We start from the raw sequence: 19640 nt of genomic DNA on the forward strand, positions 1-19640 counted from the left end.
ACTTATTCTTATAAAAAAACTAACAATGATAAATGAAAGTCACCATTAGTTCCACAAACATACAGTATAGGTAGAGCAGGTTGTTAATGCTCTACTGATGTGTGACATTAGAAAAAAAAGGTGATGACTGCACACCAATCACTTTCACACCCAAATCACAAAAGCAAGAACAGTTGCATTTATTTCGAGTGCGCAGACAAGGTTGTTAGTCGTCCAGAAAAGAAAAAGAAACAGTCAACAAATTGTCTTTACCAACTTTCGACAGCTAACCAGAATGATATGGCCACTTTTTTTTTTTTTTGTCAAACTACTTATTAAGTACATAATATACACATGGGAAAAGCGCATTTGTTTAGTCCAGAAGAACACAAAGGACAGATTTCAACATACAATACTCATTTTTAATAACAATAGAGAAGAAAGTATAAACCCTGTCAATCTAACATCTTAATTTGCCTGTAAGGTGCACCTCTGGTATCCGGAGTCTAATGATACAGGGGAAGAACTGGTACAGTAAGTCTGTAGGGTGTGGCAATCGAAGAACTACACAATCACAGCACATGCTCATGATGATAAATGCACTGAAATGTTTCCTATAAAAATCTGTGAGAGAAAACGTCCATAAAACACGAGTCGATGTGGAAATAGCAAAGAGTGTTCAATGAATGAGACCCATTACATCACAAGAAGGGGGACAAATATGAAATTCAAGTATCAAAATAACTAAGACACTGACAAGCTGAAAAGGTAAATTACAAAGGTAGTAAAAATCATGGGAAAAGAGACACTGACACAATCAACAATACATTAGGCAACATTTTGCATTTGTTTAAGGCAGTTGATTAAAAAAACTAAACAGAACTAGGCATCTTCTTCATTCCAAGTTAAATACAAGCCTAGCCCTAACTTGTCACCAGGAGATCTGTTGTACAAAACAACTACGACTGACTCTGAAACTAAGCACTTTAGTTTGACTTGTCTTCTGACGTCTGAGTGAGAATAGAGTTCACGTGGACAGCGGTGGGGTTGTGCTCTATATTTTTGGTCTTCTTCACAGTGAGGTTTGTCAGGGCTTATAAGGCTGGTGCATCAAGAGTGGCATGTCACTCTCAGCCTATTGTCTGGCACGAAATCTAAATGGTTGGCACATATCTGTGCACAGCATGGGAAGGCAGGGTAGCGAGTTTTATCAGCTAACGATTGCCCTTCATGGCCTCCTTGGCTGCCAGGATGAGAGGTGTGAGGCTGGAGAGCGGCTTCGCCAGCTTCAGGAACGGATGCTGCACGACAGGATTAAATGAACAAGGAAGAGGAGTGTTACTTCAATTAAACCACTGAAGAGTTCAATGAAAAGGAAATCCAATAACTGGAAAAGTAATTAACCTGCAGCAGCTCTTTGCCTCCGCCTCTTTTCTCCACATCCATTTCCAGACAACGGTTGAGGAAATCTCTGAAAACTGGAGACAGCTTCTCGGGATTCTGAAGCTCAGGTGTGCCGTTCGTGGCAATCAGGTATAACGCCTGCATCAGGGGAAGAGACGAGAGAAAGGACAACACACTGTGACATCTACTACAAGGTCAAACAATCTGTTCTGTTTTTAATTCATGATATTTAAGTGTTACACAAAAACATTACAAGGAAAATCTTTAACATTTTCTAACCCATCATTCACACAGACACTTCAAGGCCTTTTCCTCCTTTACAAAAACCAATAACAAACTGTAACTGATAGGACTAACAGGTTTTGACTGTGTTGACATTGAAGGTCTGTGAGATGGAGTATAAACAGATTAAGAGCAGGTAATTCAACACTGGCTGTCTGCAGGGTTCACCATGTTAAATGACCCAGTACGAGACAACGAGCTTCCTCGTTACCGTAGCAGCAGTGGTGATAGTATCTGCTACAGGTCTGATGGTTCTGACTGGAACTACACAAAAGAGGATTAAACAGCCTCCTGGACACAAATCACTGTTGCACCACTGTCTTAGTTTTAGTTTACATGTGTGTCCCGTCTCCCAGCAGCCTGCAATCACACACATGTGTGTAATCACACTGTCGCCTGAAGCAGCCAACAGGAAATATCTAAGAGTTTTGTTAATTAATGTAAGACTTTTTAAAACCTCATAAAGCCATTTTTTGAGGAAACTGAATTCAATGCTTTTTAAAACTTGATGTGTTTTCCATGAGAACACACACACACACACACACACACACACACACACACACACACACACACACACACACACACACACACACACACACACACACACACACACACTTCATTATGGCAGGATTCAATGGACAGAACTCAACAGCATCCGCACACAACTTGAATACTAAACAGCAAAAGCAGCCACAGACAGTAAAACAGGAAAAGAAACTTGACAGATTATTTGTGTCCTGGCAACTTCAGATAACAATAACCATTTAACTCTTTAGTGTCTGACTCATTCCCTGAATCTTGTTACCGCATGGGGAGAGAAGGACAAACTCGTGAGACACTCGAGTGTTTGTCCCACTTTGTGTTGACTCATGAGTGGACGGACTGCAGACAGAAGTCTTACACAAACAAATCAATGATCCCATGAGTCACTAATTATTTTTGCATCAAGTTACACCCCAAGCAATTATGTACATTAGCTTCTGACAGACCTTTGAACCAAAGCTTCAGATGATTTATGTGGGAGAGGTTCGGTCAGTGTAAGTGTTGGAAATGAAAAACAAATCCGGGCAGCCACATCATGCTCCACAGAGAGGATTGAAAATGCTCTGTACTCACTCGTAGTGGGTTCTCGTTCAGGTAAGGAGGCTCTCCTTCAACCATCTCAATGGCCATAATACCCAGTGACCAAATGTCTACTTTAGGCCCATAAGCCTTCCTGGTCACCACCTCAGGAGCCATCCAGTAAGGCGTTCCTACCATGGTGCTACGTTTGCTCTGCTCTGGAGTGATCTGGGCACAGAAGCCAAAATCGGCTGTCGAGGAGACGGAGGAGAGTAAATACACAGTAACGGTAAAAGACCACAGTCATCTACGTTCATCAGGCTGCTGACAACAGCCGCACGAAGGACTTACTCAGCTTGACAGAGCCATCCATCCCGAGTAGCACGTTGTCACTTTTAATGTCTCTGTGGATGACTTGGTTCGCATGTAGGAAATCCAAAGCCTGTAAACACTGCACATGTGGAGATAAATGGGAGGAAACGGGGAAAAGTTGTTGAGCATTTATTTTTTTGTGGGATTTCAGGTAAAGATTCCTCTGGTATGAACCACTGCTGTAAAGTGTGGAGTTTACCTCTCGGCAGACAGCAGCTATCTGGGCCTCATCCATACAAGTCTCTGTAACCACATCTGTCAGCGAGCCACCGGCCAGATACTCCATCACCACAAACAGCTCCTCCCCCATCAGGAAACTGACAACGTGAAATATTCAAGGAGGTACAGAGGAAGACGCTCCACGTCAGATCCAACAAGGATTTTGTGATTACTTGTTAAATGTATGGTAAGTGTTATTACATGCTGTCAGACTGCAGGTGTGCCTTCACTCCTACCTGTCTAAAAAGTTGACAATGTTGGGGTTCTTCAACTCCTTCATCACTAGAATCTCATTGATGATCAGCTCCTTCTTCGGCTGCTTTTGTAGGTTGATCTGTTTGATGGCGACCTGTAGAAAGACAGTACAAGAGGCCACATATTCACATATTCTTAATTATTAAATGAACCATTTATACTCAAGGGACCATAATTCATATTTCAATCTTTCTCTTCGTCTTTGATATGACTGTATGTGTCTGTAAGTCGTCTGCTTCCTCCGACTCTTCCTCTGCCTGTATGATGAAGCACTTCTTGTCTAACTCTTGTGTACTCTTTTACTTGTGTAAACGTTGCTATGTAAATTAGCTTTGTGGTAAACAATCAGTGAGTATACAGCCATTTATTGTGTCCCAACTCTTTTCTGTAGCATCAAAGTGACTTTAAGATACAAACATTTCTGTAGAAAGTCGGGCTGCACAATCAAACAATCCAAATCATAATAGGGCCAATTGCAATATCCAAATCACAGCAGCTTCAAGTTTTGATAAAGGTGAAATGTGTCACCACATTGTTGTGTATTGTTAGCACCATAAGCGTTCTGGTGCAACTACGACACCCCGGCCTAAAAATCAGATTTTCTCATTATTTTTAAATTTTTCAGTGAAAATTAAAATGCAAAAACTATCATTCCAACTGAAATCAAAATATCTGCCAAAAGAAACACATTTTTTTTTTTTTTTTTGTATTGTGCAGCCCTGGTGGAAAGTATGTCGGTGAAATAACATCCATATGTTAGTGTTCCCAATGAGCCGTGTTTCACAATGAGGTCCACTACTTCACTGGTTAGTGTCATCACTCACCTCTTGTCCTGTGGCGACATCAATGGCTGTGAATACTGTTCCCGACGCCCTGTCAGAACCACGACATCACCAGGTTACTTCAACTCACATTTAAACCAACAGTCCAATCAAACTAGAGATCATCTCGACCCATAAGTCCTCAGTGATCATTATTATTATTCTAAGTACTCACAAACTTCTACTTCATGTTGATCTCAACTAGACCACAGTGACTGTATCTTGCAGGTCGTGTTGCTATTGTGGTGAGACATATAAAACACCTGCTAAAGTTCTCTGTGGTAGTTCTTGCTACAGTAGTTGTCTCCGGCACATTATGCCATGATCTCTCTCTCACACACACACACACACACACACACACACACACACACACACACACACACACACACACACACACACACACACACACACACACACACACACACACACACACACACACACACACGTTGAAAACAATACGAGCGCTGTGGCTGCTAACTGTTATAACATGTTGTCATGTTCGCACTGAAAACACTTCACTGCTATGATTCACATGTTAGCGGTGTGACATAACACGTTGTTTTTGTGCAGTAAACAAAAAACAAATGAGTGCATTCCTGGTCAACATCACTAAAATGTTAAACAACGTTACTTTAATACAATTTTATTTGTTTGTAGCCAAAGAAGAATGGAGGCAAATCCTCTGAAAACATTTAGAGGTGTACTCAGTGTTGCTGTACGCTGTGTGAAACACTAGAAAAACAGTGTCACCATAGTGTCACCCCACAGTCAGTGTCTCGTTGAAGCATTTGTGAGTAAAACCAACGCTGGAAAATCCTTCTCACAAAGCTGGTTTTCATGTCGCTCTTGTCTCTCCAACTATTACGATTTCTCCAAATCAGCTATAACATAATATAATGGCAAGAAAAGTAAGTGAACCCCTTGGAATGATCTGTATTTATGTTTAAATGTGGTTTGACCAGTGGCCAGATCTTCATCTAAGTTATAACACTTCTTCTCCATATAGAAACCATTCAAACATTCAAAGCGCAGGTTGGAAAACGTTTGTGAACTCCCAGCGACATCAACAAAAGCTAACCGGAGTCAGGAGTTATCACAGCTGGAGGCCAGTGAATGAAACCAGATTGGAGGTGTGGGTTAGAGCTCCCTTGACAAAAAAAAACACTTAAACATTTTGAGTTTTACAAAACACATCTGCTGATGTGAACCTAAGCATAAAGCTGAAAGGCGTACAGAGTGATCTCAGAGTTTGGATCTTTATCAGACCAGTCAGACAAACTGTCTGTGAATGGAGATGATTCAGTTCTGTGGCTGCTCTCCCTGGAAGTGGACGTGCAGCTAAGATGACGGAAAGAAGGAAAGAAGCTCAGAGTCACAGCTAAAGGCTTAAAGGAATCATCGGAGCTGGTTAACATCTCTGTTCGTGAGTCAAACATACAGACATCCCAGAGCTCGTTGTTCACCACAGCTGAAGCTGCTGTTCTCCAAAAATAAAAATCCCTGAAGTCCCTGAAGTTCAGGCCAAAAAGCACCTTGACACTCCACAACACAACTAAGAAAATGTTCTGTGGACTGATGAAACTGAGGCTGACTTGTTTACATACCAACATGATGTCAGGGTGTCCATCACCTGCTGAAGCTCGGTACGAACTGTGTGATGCATCAGAGCAATGGCCAAAAACTTCAAAGTAAAGCTACGACAGACGAAGAAAATCCACCTTCTGCAGTGGCCCAGTCCGAGCACAGACCTCAGTCCAGTAGAGACGCTGTGGACTGAGCTGAAGAGAAACCGCTCACACAGACATCCTGAGAATCTGTCTGAGCTGAAGCAGCTCCATAATGAACAACGGCCCAAACTTCCTGAACAGTGTGCAGCTCTGATCAGCAGCTACTGGAAGAGCTGGTTTCAGGTTATTGGAGGTTCGACCAGTTATTAACTCCAAGGGTCCGCTCACTTGTTCCACCAGCACTGTGAATGTTCAATGGGTGTGTTCAATAAGGATAAAGGCAGAAAAGATTATAATTGTTGTGTTTGTCTTTAGTTGTGACTTAGATGAAGATCAGATTTTATCATTAATCAATGCAGAAAACCAGATAAGTCCAGAGGATTCACATCGTTTTTCTTGCCACTGTCATTAACATTCAGTAAAAGTTCTGATTTGCATCCACCTGCTCAATTGGCACCTGGTGAGCAACTAGGTTTTAACGTTATTATGAAGGCAACATTGGATCACACACATATAAACTTAAATCCTTTCACATGGTCTACAGACAAATCTTCACTCACCCCTGACCAATCTTTTCATATCGTGTGTACTTCTTCTTGGGATCTCCGATGCTGACGATGGTTCCTGTGAACCACAAACAATCACACAGGGAGTTATGAGGAAACAGCACATTAATGTGACAGAAATGAATGTATCGTTTAGTCAATGGTTTTATAAAGATGAATGTTTTACTCAGTTTGTCCATGATCTCCTCGTCAGACATCTTGCCCTTCTTCTTCTGCCTGTCTGCAGCTTTGGAGGCAACATCTCCGTCTGGACAGGTGCTTGGAGCAGGGATGGGGTCGATGACAGAGCGAGTGTACACCTGTGCAACACACCAAAACAATAAGACGTAAGTCAGTATGAAGCTCGTCTGATCATTTTACAATCCCAAACATAATTATTATGATGTCAACCTGTGAAAGGTCACTTACACTCTTTGTGTGTTCTGGTCGTGGTGCCACAATGGGAGGAGGAGCTTCATCATCGTCATCGTCATCAATGTCTTTGATATTTGGAGATGAGGGTTCGGTGCCTTTTTTAACAGGCTAATTCAGAATAAAGGAAAAGTTAGTACAATGTTAAGACAAAACATAGTACATACAAAACTTTTTTAAAAAGTCTTGAAATACTTACAGACTGAGGTCCTGGAGTGAATGCATCTTTTTCTGTGAATGTTTAAGAGTTTAAAAAAAAAGAAGTTTATAACTACATCTAGTCACAGATTAAAGCAGGTATTCATAAAGGGCTGCATTTCAGGTCTAACACATGTCTGTATTGACAACTGTATTGTCCTGTCACTGTAATACATGAGGTAATATTGATCAAATTCCTCCCGACAAAAGGGGAAATTAATTTCAGGCAATAATTAACTTATATTTGCAAAAATGGTGGAGTTTTTCATTTTTAATGGCACAACCTCGCAACTTTGAATTTAACAAATTAACATCAATTCATAATACAACGTATGTAACAATGCAGAACTTAAATCCACTGTCCAACTCACCAGAAGATGAGAAGCTGAGGTACTTCTGACGACCGTTGCCCGTAGAGTCGTAGAACTTAAGAACGTCAAGCACGGCCTGTGGGTTTTTCTTCTGCTCTGACTTGGTGATGTTTGAGGTCTGGAGTAGTCGAGCCCATTGCTCCGGCATACCCTGTGTATGACAGATATTTGACAAAATGGTGCAGAGCAAGATGTGATGTAAATGTGTCTACAGTCAAGTGTCAAAAAGCAGGAAACTACATATGTGAGAACTCACAGTGAACTCCCCCGTGACAGCATCAAACCCAACGTGTATGGTGTGTTCGAAATCTGAAGGTGGTGAGATCTCTGGTCGCTCTTTGTCTTTGTCTTTCTTTCTGCCGCCTGAAATTACACGACAACACTCAGACTGATAACAACTTCAAAGTCAAATGTTTTTTCTGTTTGTGGTGCCAGAATCTTCATCTCACCTTTTTCAGCCCCAGAGAAGATTGAGATGATCTTGTTGCGAGGTTTCCTCTCTTCAGGCACAGAAGGCAGCGGCTTGGAGCTGTGGTTGGCTGAGAGTGAGTCTTTTCCAGAGCTGGTGCTGAAGATGGTGCTGCTCATTCTGACTGGAGGGGCAGGGGGTTTATCCTCAGGGTCTCCGTTATCACACATTGCCTATAATGTTTTTTGTGAGACTCACGGGGCTGACAGGGATCAGGGGAACACAGCGGGCGAGGATGGACAGGGTGGAAAACAAGAGAGGGAGCGAGGCAGCGCTCACATCAGCATGAGGCACAGGTGCGCTCATGCACTACAGGAGGATGATGGCACCAGAGCAAACAGGAAGCACTAGGTCGTACCTGGAAGACAACCAGACATTCATTAGACCATAAACATAATGTAAATAGGTCACAAATAGAGCAAGGTGATGGATAATTAACAACTACTAGCGATTAAAATTGAGAAATGTGTCCAAGAGGGTGACTGGACTGAAGCATAGTGGAAATGCCTGTACCAACAAACACATTAGGTTAATATCTAACTAACGGTGGGGGCGAGAGCAGAGACTAAAACGTTTAAAGTTGACAGAGATAAACAACGTTGTCCCCTCCGAGACTCCTGTATTAGTCAGATAAGTGCTGGCAGCATTTTTAAGCTACGTACTTTGTTTTGTGGTGTCTGGAGGAGACTAACAGAGGAGCCCAGATGAGATAAAAGAATAATGCAAGTTGCTTTTCCACCCGGTGCGCTTCATACACACATGAAAAGCTGACACTTCGTAGCTTCTTGCTAAAATAAAATATGTCCACATATCGACTTTTAGCCCATTATTTCCCCCCCATATAACGGTTTTTCTCCCCTAATGCCTGCTCAAAAGTGCCCTTCAAATGTGTAACAACCGGGGCGGCTAGCAAGCTAACGCTAGCATCGACTCCTTGGCCAACAAGTGTGCTAGCTATACGCTACCGTTAGCATGGTAAGCTATACTTAGCGTTTGCAATCCTAACAGATGAGCGCTCAGCGTTCAGCTAACGCTAACTAGCCTGACGACAAAAAGTTATGGGGTTTCCCCTTAAGAAAATAACATCGCCAAGATTTGCGACTCAGACAACACCAGAGAGGCAGTGAAGCAGCAAACCAGCCGCGGCAGATGTGCTTTAATTTCAGGCTAACGAAGGCGACGCAGGAGCAGCGGAGCTCACCGGAGATTCCTCACCAGTTAAACTTGAATAGAACTTGACTCCCGGACGATCCTCGACGGTCTCAAAAAAAAAAAAAACGTCTGTAAATCCCGTTAAAAGTAGTTCTCCTGTAACGTGGGGCCTTGGTGGTGCACGCTGCGAACAAATAACTTTACAAAAAAAAAACAAAAAAATGTCACTACAACTATTTACAATTCAACTTTTCTTGTATGTTTTCAGCCCTTGGATAATTCCGCTATGGCGAAGGGGAAGCGGAACTACCGACCCAGCCCTTCACTCTGCAGTAGCTGCTTCAAATGAATGGTGTGTGTGAAGTTTGTCTCAGTCCAGAAATTACAGCCCGTGTGTAAAACTGCTCTGTTAATAATTAAAGCTGTGATAACTCTACACGTGAGAAACATGCTGAAACTAAATCAGAAATTAAATTAAGTCGAAAAGCATTTTAGGTAATGTAGTTCAACATTTAAAAGTCTGTCAACAAGATGCTGATAAGTACACATTTATACACTCACGTTTTAATTCAGTTATGGTCCATCAACACTGTGTTTTTTTTTTTTTTTTGGTGAAAGATTTTGAATCATGATACACACTTATTTCATAAATAAAAACAATACTGTGGCAGATTTCTCTGTGTTATCTCTGAAATAGAGATGGAAACAGAACCAGCTCAGAGTTTGATGCCTTATCACCCAGATCAATGTGATAACAAGTTAACATGTGGTTTGCCTTGCCCATATATGGTATAGATACTTGTATCTGTCTATAACTGTCTATATATGAATATGAAGCTCTATATTTAATTATCTAGATCTAAATGCCACTCATGATATATATTTTCCATTTCAGAAGCTTAAATTACAGAATTTTATAAGAAAAGTATTTTATAACTAGCCTGAATATGCACTACAGTATTATGACACTGCAATTATAACTTACAATCTGACCTTTGTTGATAAAAAAAAAAAAAAAGAGGTAGAAATTCAACAAACAAACTTTATTGTCATCACACAGCAAGTTCACAAAGAGCACACAAAACAGATCTTTGCTTTTTTATCATTTGGAGTTCAAAATATTGTTTGCAGTTGAGATAAAGAGCTTCCTATGAACATGACTGGTGGCCACACCACATTCTTGAGTCAAGTGTTTCAAAGTGAATAAATAAACAAATGTCATCTTCCATTATGCCCTGAGCTGTGTTCCTCTGTGTGAGCCAAGATTACAATAGGAACAAATCTCACACAAGAAACATGTTAAATACTTACTGTAACTGAGGCCTGTTTCAAAAAGCAGGTTAATTATCTGGATACATTTACAGTCACAGCTGGAACCTCTCTGTGTCACCTCAGAAGATAAGATGTTCAATGCATTTCTCATTTTAAATTATTCTTATACACCTGACCTTTTCTATCTATGTCTATTAATGTGTGATCTTATTTTTTATGGTCTTTTGATAGTGTATCTTAAAATAATTGGATCATAATGATACCAGAATGATCCTTGTATCAGACAAAACTGTACAATTATAAGGTCATGAATTGTTTAGATCAAGGTTTGCTGACCATCATGAAATAATGTGATGTTTCCACATGTACTTGGACAGTGCCACACAGCAGATCATTGTGACGAGAAGAGTTCCACTGCATACAGGTATCAGCAAAGACCCATCACCGACTGGGACCTGTAAACTCACGGGGCCATGCTCCTGCAGGATACAGGATATTTTTGGTTGAAAAAAAGGAAAATGAACAACAGATAATTAGTGTGATAAAACAAACGTTTAATAAATTTCCATTGAAGATTTTGAGATCTTTACTGAGAGCCACCTGCTGATGCTGGATTTTAACCCATGGACATGTGCTTGAGTTGTGGACCGTGCAGGGAGCGTCCACGACAGTGTGAGGCTCTGAGTTGTTGAGCTGCGTACCTAGAAAAAAAAAAGAGTTTTAGATTAAAGGCAAACACTTTATCATTTTCTGTTTCCATCAGCTACATTTTCTTTGCTGTGTTTCCAACAACCAACGTGAAGACTTTAATAGTCACGTTATGGATATATTCACATATTCAGTCACCTGATAAATACATGTAAAAAGCTGTTTAAGTAAATCCTGATCAGAAGGATCCAAAGGTCTTCTAGCTTCACAGTCATGTTATCAGAATCTGACCCCATAGTTCTGCATCAATCATTGCTGATGCAAGCATCCCAGTACATTGTGAAGGAGCCAAAATACTGGTTTCCCAGCCGGACACTAAAGAGTTATGAGATTAAAGATTTTGGTCGCTTCTTTCTGAAAAGAGGGACACACATGACCACAGTATAAAGATGACCCGCTTACATTTTTCAGTCCGCAGCAGCAGCTCTGGAGGTTGTATGTCAACAGATGTAAATGTTTTCCCAACAGAAGAAGGCTCGTGGTAGCGGCCATGTATTGGAATTGTTACTTTTAGCCGCCTGGGGTTTGGATCATCATGGTTGGGATACACATAGGTGACAAATCCTGAAGTCTTATGAGCAGGCACCTCTAGGTCAATGGCTGAATCTAGTAATATCTAACAAAGACAAATGTATTAATTATCAAATACATATATAGTGAAAGTGATCAGTGATATTCATTTAAACAAATACACTTTGTTATGTTTTTCTTTTTCCGATGCATGGTAATAATCAAAGATAACAAGATTTGTACACATCAGTGTCACCTGCCAATCACTTTGATCTCTCAGGGATGCAAGTTGGTATGGATCAATGTAGACACCTCTGGGCCATCGATGAACCAGCAAAACTCTGACACCACTGAGCACATCAGGGCTGAGGTCAACAGTGGTTATCAGTTCCCTAAAACGTGACAAAAATCACTCACACATTTCACTCACAATAAGCTTTGAAGATTGTTCTATCAGCTGTAAAACTACTCAACCGATACCTGTGGAAACCCTTTTTACTGATCTCCACCGACACTGACGTGGATTCAAGCCACTGCTTCAGGAGATCACAATGACTCTCAGTCTTCTCATCTGTAAAAATGTGCAGGATGCATCGATCAAGACCACAAGAATAGACGGAGCAGACGACTGTTATTAAAACTGTAATAATGTATTTATGACTGATTTAAGAGCATTGAATAATACAAGGCAACAGGAAGGAAGCAGCCAGCTACAAAAACTAAAATCAAAACATAAAATACAAAGATAGAAAGGTTTTGAAGACGGAAATTAATGTTGAATATCCAACTAGTCATTACTGGAAGACCAAACAGGGAATAAATGAGTTTTGACTAAACAGCAAAACCATAATGTTTCATCCAAGATACAGTAATATCCTCAAACTGAAACTTAATCCTAAATGTCATTTTGTCCGTCTTTCTTTATGCATAGAAATGGAAGAGACTGATTTCCCCTCAGCAGTGTGTTTACTCTAACCGGACAGAAACTTTACCAAAACTCACTACAAAGTTTTGGTAACAAAAACTAATCAGTGACTATCGATTTTTAACCAGGAAGTGTAACAATATACCTTACCCTCTTGGATTAAACAATGACATGTTGCTAAACAGGTCGATACAGTGAACAATATTAAATACATCAATATGATAAAAGTCGAGCTTTAATCTCTTTACAGTCTATTTATAGCATTTAGCTAGCTACAACTACTGATCGCAGCTACGATACGCTCTTTTGAATTGTTTCCGGAAAAGGAATCTGAAGGACCCCTGTTCTAGGGAAGCCGCGGTCGTGCCTGACTAGAAATAGAAAAGAAAAAACAATCTGTGGAAATGTTTTACGGCAATCATTAAACATAAAATATACCGATCAAACAATTGGAAGTTAATAATAACGGTCACTGTAAGTGAAACAATAGTGTATAAAATATTTACTGTAAATGTAAGCAGGCTTCATTGAAGACTGAAAGGTTTAACGTTCAACACTCAGACAGAGGTTGATCATTTCTGAAGCCGCTAATTTTAGACAGTTTCTTTTTTCAAATTAACGTGTTAAATGTTCATATGAACTATTGATTATTATCATGAAACCGGGTCTGCTGGAGACAAAAAGAGAAGATGCTTTTCGAGGCAAAGCGATGTGGAGTGCAGTTTTCCCCTCCGTCCATAGTTTTAATTTATCAACACGCTGAAACCAAGAAGGTGCGAAAAAGAATCATACCTGTGCGGAACTTCTCAAAGTATTCTGGTAAGAAAAAAGATGATTACTTTGTTTTTTTTTTATACACATAACACGACCTAAACCACAGCAATCTCCCAGCCCCATGTAATAAGTCAGGACGTATCAGAATAGAGCTGGACATAGATGCAGTGGACGAGTACTACTGAGCTCAAGACCCCAGATTTACTCTTTGCCAGTTACTCTGGTGACCTGAATTACTGCAATTTAGTGGGAATATGCACCAGTAAGGCCACATGTAAATTATGAGGATAAGAGCTTTAAGGAAGCCCCTTCATTTTTTGAATCTTATCCTGAGGCCTGTAATCATAATTTTTATTCTTTGAGTTGATGTTGTGCTACATGCTGCATACTCCCAAATACAATTCTGCTTGATCAAGTTATAACAAACTAACTGGGCAGGAAGATTTCCAGTGCAATAGTACTTGGTTCCTATCACTTTGGAGGACATTGTACAGGAAGCTGTGCAGCAACAGAATCAGCAGAATGTGTACATAATGCTATAATCTATTTCTTTCTCCTCCTCCTAACCTCCAGACTACAGCATGGCAGCTGAAAGGCTGAAGAACAATCCTCGACACAGGGACTACTTGGAGGGTGTGTCTCAGAGCCAGCTAGAGAAGCTTCACATCATCCTGCGAGATCACATGCAGGGTTTCAGCCTGGAGCACAGTCTGGCCTCCTTCCACGTGGACCCTGATGAAGACCTGAACAAACTGGACGATGAGGAGCTGGCTCGCAAAAAGGGCCAAATGGATGAAGTGTTTGAGAAGAACCGCAGGCTCAAAGACGATCCGGACTTTGTTTATGACCTGGAAGTGGACTTCAGCAAGCCCACGCAGGAAAAGTGCAGCTGGGATGATGAGTCTGATGATGAATTTTAACTAACTGTTCTCCAGTCCTTTCCAAAACTTGTTTCTTCTTCTAGTTACAGTTTGTTTTGTTCAATCCCAAAACAATGGGATTTAACAGACGGCACTCAAACATTCCCAAACAGGACAGACTCTCCAGAATCACTGTTTCTGTTTTTCTGAAGTATCCACACACCTTGCTATAATAGTTTTCATTGAGAAGTAGTTTAAACAGTTTTTGTTCTTTGTTGGAAAATAACAGTTCTCAGTGTTTTAATAATATTGGGTAGATGACGATAGTCTCACCACTAAGTAAAACTATGTTCCATTTCATACTGCAATGAAAGAAAAGAATGAAATAATTCATGATTAATAGTGAATATTTATTTGGTATAAAATACTGAATTTTACAAAATACAAAGACTTTGGCTCTTTTATTTGTGGCTTACACCTAAATGAGTGACATTCACAGTTGAATATGAAAGAAAGAAGATGCTAAAATCCTATTAAATAAAATTTGAGTGTTCACCAATAAGTAAGCAATACAACAAATATATCTTTGGAAAAAAAAACTGTGTCCACAAAATATTATTTCATATAATACAAAATATATATATATATTTCCATATATGGTTTGAAGCAATGTACTATGGCCAAGTTTTAGATGAGATAAACTATATTATAAAACCAAGCCTGCAGTATCAAACCTCTTCAGGGGAAAATTTCATTCAAAGTGCTTAAATACCTCATTCAGTTGACAAGAGACACTGACTGACTGACTGACCATTAGTACCACAATACATTCAAAGATGTCGCAGGTTTTTTTGAAAATCAGTAAAGAATTAATTTACATTGCTTGTTTGGTTTAAGCTAATCAAAACACATTTTTTTACATTGGTATCAATTGCAGTCATTTATGCAGTGCTGATGTATTAAGGAGGTAGTAACAGAAAATCTGACACATTATTCCTTTTACCACCATTATTTAGGTGGATTTACGTGATTAAAACTGTTTTCTCAGCAGGCTGTTAATTTGTTTAAAAAATAGTTCTTTATAAAATTGATATTTCAAGTATACTAAAGCCACAATCCAGGATTTCTGAGTACGTTAGTTATGACAATATACACAAATATATGACTTGAGGAGAAGGACTCTCTGATTGGCAATCATTTGTGCAATTTAAACTACACTACGCAGGCAAATTTACCCAGAGTACACAAATAACATATAGGTGGATTAATTATTTGAAAGCTAATGGAAAAAAAGAGTGATCTTAAAATCCAATAGCACAAACAAAGGAAAGGCAGTAGAGGGGAGGATGACGTCGCCACAAGTGTAACTACACTCCAAATCCGGATTAGGCCTTTGAAGAGAAGCTGTATGACCCACCCTTTCTATGGAGAGTGATAGGAACTGAAATACATATATGTTACACCATTAAACTACACCAAAAGTACATACATTATCAGTTAAGTATTTCTGAAAAATAAATCTCATTTCTTCTTCCTGTCTTGGGTGCATCTCGGACAAAACCTGAGAGATTTGAGAGAGGGGAGGGAAAGAGATGTTAGGACACAGAGGACAGTCAGGAGTCATCTGTATTAAAATGATGAGCAATGCATTTCCATATCTTTGTATGAACAACTCTAGTTTAACATCATTTGAATACTTAAAGGGTTCCTACCATTTTCCTTTGGGTTTTGTGGCGAGATCAACACAAGCAAAGTGAAACCACTCGATCGGACACTGAAAACACAGATGAAAAACAACGTCAGTGTTTTGAATCTTCTGCAAAAATAGGCGATGAAACAGGTTCTGATAATTAAGAAAGACGGCAGATTTAATTTAAAAAAAACCTACATCTGGGTTATCACATCCGATCATCTCCCCATACGACACCTGATGGCACAGGCAGTACGTAGGCTCATTGGGATCGACTGGCATGTCTAAAACGTCCGACGGCTGCATGGGCAGGAGAGCGTCACTCAAGTCTGGACTGGAAGACGGACACAATAAAACAGAGCTTGATTAGAATTAAACATGACTAAACTAAGCTTAAAATAAGTGAGTCTCTGGCAGCCTGAACTAACACGGGGTGTTTCAGGTCTAATAAAAAGTGTGGTTCAGATTCTGGACGGTGATATGTAGTAAACCCTGGCCTGACTGAGCCACCAGCATGTTACCTGTTTTTCATCTTTTTCTTTCTGGGAGAATCTTCATCAGAACCTTTCCTTCCTCTTCCCCTGGATCCACGTTTCTCTCTCAGCCCCCGGGAATCACCTTCTGTGAAAAAACATTTATATCTACAGATGTGCATACATCTGTTTTGCAATGTCTTATTATGAACACCTTTCAATCACCCAACTTACTTTTCAGTGCTCTTCCGTCTGTACTTTCATAGCCGCTCACTTCCAGTTTCTCCTTCAGCTCATTCTCAAACCGCGCCAGATCTGCATCCAGTCGGCGGATGTGTTTGTCCACCTACGGAAAAAGGATTTCATGTAGATTAGAACCTGACGGCGACTGGTTTCATTTGCAAATTACAAAAATACTTTACAAAAACTGTTCAATACATTCTGTGTCACTTAAAATTCACAGTGTAACTCAAAAGATTTATATTTAACATTTTGATCATATAAAACTTTGTGACCAGATGTGTGTTTCAGACTGACCATTTCATATGTCTGCATTGCAAGCTGGACTTTGTCGTCGCTGAACTCTTTGCACTTGCTGTAGGCGTTTTGGATCTTCTGCAGATGTTCCACTCTCTGTTCTGACGCCAAGTTCTTCACATTCGCTATGTACTCCTCAGCCAGTTTGTCAATCTCTCCTTTCTTTTCTGCACAACAACATGATTATGATAGTGTTGGGGAAACAAAAGTGATTGATATCGATAAAAAGTGCAACACAAGAATGCTATAATTAAAGACCCTGCAAAAACAACATCTGTACAGATGTTTTCAGTTATTGTAGCAGTGTAATTGTGTGTAATTAATAGCTGTTTAGGCGTGCCAGTTCCAGGATCCTGGTAGTGTACATTGTGATTCACTGGCCAGGTTTAGTTGGGCAGTTAAAGGAACTGACACATTGTTCATATTATCACTGACACCTGTGCTTCTGTTTCAATGACAAATCACAACATCTGCCATGAAGTCACCAAACTTCATAAACTAGTAAAAATCATAAAGGTGCTTGTCCAGATGCAAAACAAGCTCAGTCTGTGCACACCCACACTGTCCTGAGGTTTAATCAGGCAAGTTAACTGATAACACCTGCACAGGTAAACCATGTGTGAGTGGTGCTTCAAATCCAAATAGCATTTGAATGACAACAACTCTATGAGAACAAATTATCACCTTCAGTCCTGTTGTCCAGGTCCCGCATTAAAGTAAAATTTCTCTGTAGTTCACATGGTAGATTTTCAATACCTTGAAAGAGACAGACATCAGGATGAAGGCAATGAAGACATATACCACACTCATTTTTTCAATTAACTGATGTGGCGTCATAACTACAGTTTGTCTTGAACTGGATTTTTGAATGTTAAACCTGCAATAATTTTCTGATGTATATGGTTGAGCTCATAGACACAGACACAGGGAAATGCTTCAAAAGCATGTGCAAAAATAAATAAATAAATCTAATAATGCAATTTTAAGGAGGGAGAAAATAATATGATTAATTGCAAACTATTACAATTATGATACACATAATGAAATAAAACGCCATTGTGATACAAAGGTTAATTACATTAAGAAATAAAATCATTAAAAATAAAAGTCAGCGAGCGAAGATTTTCTATATGTGCCTTGCAATGCATTCACCATCATTTACATTTAACATGCATTTGGGTTAAAGCTTTGTTTTTTAATGATTTCATAATCGTACCAGTGTGTTCAAGATGCACCGGCCGCTTTGCAAAGTAACTCTGAATATGCAATTAGGTAAACATAGCATGTGTTATATAATACCACTGAAACCGACCACAGTACGAAGAATATAGTCCCATCTCCCACTGTCACGGTTTGTGCGCTTACATTATGTGACGCACTTCAAACACCCCGCCCCGGCGCGTAAATGGTTAGGGGAAACGCGGTTACCAACAGGTTGCAAATCAAATGCATGGTGTCTGCTATCGTAAAGCAAACACACATTATGACTAAACTGGACACTGTTATATAAAACTGAGTATGACATTAACACGTTAAACAACCTTATATAACCACTGCTAGTTACCTAGCCACTAGCCATATCGATGTGACATGACACCAAACAGACACTTGCTAACTACAAACGGTTAACTCCGTTAATGTGTGACACTAGTCCAGCTAGCGGTTATATTAGCATCTGATTGAATTGAACACTACACATGGAGAGTTTGCCTAACTTTGTTACAGCGAAATTTAAATCGCGATGCTAATTAGTTAGCCAGCGAGCTAACGATGGTGACCTAACAGTTACTTGCTAACGCACTGTACCGCTGTCAGTCATCCGCCCAGCGAAAACTCTTCGATACTGTCAAACTAAACAAACCGCAAAAAGAAAAGAAAGCGGGGAGATGTTGATAATAGTTCACTGTGTCCCCAGATACTCACTGTCAAGATAATGTTCCAAGTATATTGCCGTCGCCATTTCAGGTTAGCTATGTAGCTTCTGCGTTATTCTGGTTAGCTCTCAAACTCTTGGCCGGAGAGCCGTTGGGCTTGTTTCGTAACCCCGGGTCGCCCGTCGGTCAATGGCTTGGAGTTACTTGATTCTGTTAGCAGTATTGGGCTTCTCCGGGTGGGAATGAAACGGCGCTCACTACTGCAGAAAGGCAGAATCAGTTTCCCTCCAGCACACATGCACCCAGAACCCGTACAGGATACAACTTCTCTGCTTGTGTGCGCTTGTGACTCGCATGCGCACCGCACAGCGGTGTCTCCAGCTGTTATGTGCGAGTGTCATCCTGCATAAATCAAATAAAACTTTTCACTCATTATCTCCACTGCTAGAGTACTTACTACATCTTATACACCCTACCCACGTTATTCATTCCATCTAAGTGTGTACTTCGCTCAGCTGAGAAAACATCTATTTCACGAGAGATTCAATCCCAGAACAACAACTATATGCTAATCATTTAATGTTTTTAGGGCTTTCATTGGGCCAAACAGCCCCTTCGCTGTCGGTATAAACCCCCATGAACAGGAATTTACACCTGACTCGCTAGGTTAGAGGGGAACTTTAACGAGCGCGCCCACGCTGCGTTTGCTAGCACTTTCCAACGCCGTCA

The 19640-nt window shown here is 40.2% G+C and overlaps 4 protein-coding genes and 1 long non-coding RNA gene across 8 annotated transcripts; 2 read left to right on the top strand and 3 right to left on the bottom strand.

Moving 5' to 3' along the window:
* Positions 1–155: 155 nt before the first annotated feature.
* On the bottom strand, positions 156–9564 carry pak2b (p21 protein (Cdc42/Rac)-activated kinase 2b). Of its 4 annotated transcripts, none has more exons than XM_056379216.1 (15): positions 9352–9564; positions 8117–8494; positions 7924–8030; positions 7668–7818; positions 7298–7329; positions 7096–7209; positions 6854–6986; positions 6682–6745; positions 4398–4446; positions 3555–3667; positions 3299–3416; positions 3079–3178; positions 2782–2978; positions 1384–1521; positions 156–1280 (listed from the first exon to the last, which is right to left on the bottom strand). In XM_056379216.1, exons 2-15 carry the CDS (start codon positions 8304–8306, stop codon positions 1194–1196), a joined length of 1593 nt encoding a protein of 530 aa, XP_056235191.1. In that variant the 5' UTR covers positions 8307–8494; positions 9352–9564; the 3' UTR covers positions 156–1193. The 4 variants fall into 4 exon arrangements, with proteins under 4 accessions (XP_056235191.1, XP_056235192.1, XP_056235194.1 ...); XM_056379217.1 differs by having other exon boundaries at positions 9338–9564; XM_056379219.1 differs by lacking the exon at positions 9352–9564 and adding an exon at positions 9250–9273.
* Positions 9282–10516, top strand: LOC130171286 (uncharacterized). The gene is made up of 2 exons (XR_008828119.1): positions 9282–9415; positions 9557–10516. It is a non-coding gene; the product is annotated as an uncharacterized LOC130171286 (long non-coding RNA).
* On the bottom strand, positions 10313–13011 carry pigx (phosphatidylinositol glycan anchor biosynthesis, class X). The gene is made up of 6 exons (XM_056379224.1): positions 12854–13011; positions 12259–12349; positions 12035–12170; positions 11671–11884; positions 11161–11261; positions 10313–11039 (listed from the first exon to the last, which is right to left on the bottom strand). Exons 1-6 carry the CDS (start codon positions 12915–12917, stop codon positions 10899–10901), a joined length of 747 nt encoding a protein of 248 aa, XP_056235199.1. The 5' UTR covers positions 12918–13011; the 3' UTR covers positions 10313–10898.
* A 212-nt stretch (positions 13012–13223) lies between these two features.
* Positions 13224–14657, top strand: cep19 (centrosomal protein 19). The gene is made up of 2 exons (XM_056377965.1): positions 13224–13522; positions 14051–14657. The coding sequence occupies exons 1-2, from the start codon at positions 13393–13395 to the stop codon at positions 14395–14397; spliced, it is 477 nt and encodes a 158-aa protein (XP_056233940.1). The 5' UTR covers positions 13224–13392; the 3' UTR covers positions 14398–14657.
* A 69-nt stretch (positions 14658–14726) lies between these two features.
* Positions 14727–19518, bottom strand: ing5a (inhibitor of growth family, member 5a). The gene is made up of 8 exons (XM_056377963.1): positions 18961–19518; positions 17722–17793; positions 17038–17204; positions 16735–16846; positions 16549–16648; positions 16226–16361; positions 16050–16111; positions 14727–15898 (listed from the first exon to the last, which is right to left on the bottom strand). Exons 1-8 carry the CDS (start codon positions 18995–18997, stop codon positions 15859–15861), a joined length of 726 nt encoding a protein of 241 aa, XP_056233938.1. The 5' UTR covers positions 18998–19518; the 3' UTR covers positions 14727–15858.
* Between the last annotated feature and the right edge of the window lie 122 nt (positions 19519–19640).

The sequence above is a fragment of the Seriola aureovittata genome, chromosome 6 (assembly GCF_021018895.1).
Source record: "Seriola aureovittata isolate HTS-2021-v1 ecotype China chromosome 6, ASM2101889v1, whole genome shotgun sequence".
Taxonomy (NCBI): Eukaryota; Metazoa; Chordata; class Actinopteri; order Carangiformes; family Carangidae; genus Seriola; species Seriola aureovittata.

Coding starts and splice junctions, on each gene's coding strand:
- pak2b (XM_056379216.1), bottom strand. CDS start 8,306: ATGTGTGATAACGGAGACCCTGAGGATAAACCCCCTGCCCCTCCAGTC. Junction 7,330..7,667: donor CCTCAGCTTCTCATCTTCTG/GTGAGTTGGACA, acceptor AAACATTCACAG/AAAAAGATGCATTCACTCCA. Junction 6,746..6,853: donor GGAGATCATGGACAAACTGA/GTAAAACATTCA, acceptor TGTGGTTCACAG/GAACCATCGTCAGCATCGGA.
- pigx (XM_056379224.1), bottom strand. CDS start 12,917: ATGTATTTAATATTGTTCACTGTATCGACCTGTTTAGCAACATGTCAT. Junction 11,262..11,670: donor GCTGCTGCGGACTGAAAAAT/GTAAGCGGGTCA, acceptor TTTTTTTTCTAG/GTACGCAGCTCAACAACTCA. Junction 11,040..11,160: donor TTAAAATCCAGCATCAGCAG/GTGGCTCTCAGT, acceptor TGTATCCTGCAG/GAGCATGGCCCCGTGAGTTT.
- cep19 (XM_056377965.1), top strand. CDS start 13,393: ATGCTTTTCGAGGCAAAGCGATGTGGAGTGCAGTTTTCCCCTCCGTCC. Junction 13,523..14,050: donor GAACTTCTCAAAGTATTCTG/GTAAGAAAAAAG, acceptor CCTAACCTCCAG/ACTACAGCATGGCAGCTGAA.
- ing5a (XM_056377963.1), bottom strand. CDS start 18,997: ATGGCGACGGCAATATACTTGGAACATTATCTTGACA. Junction 16,847..17,037: donor CAATGCAGACATATGAAATG/GTCAGTCTGAAA, acceptor CTTTTTCCGTAG/GTGGACAAACACATCCGCCG. Junction 16,112..16,225: donor TCGGATGTGATAACCCAGAT/GTAGGTTTTTTT, acceptor CTGTGTTTTCAG/TGTCCGATCGAGTGGTTTCA.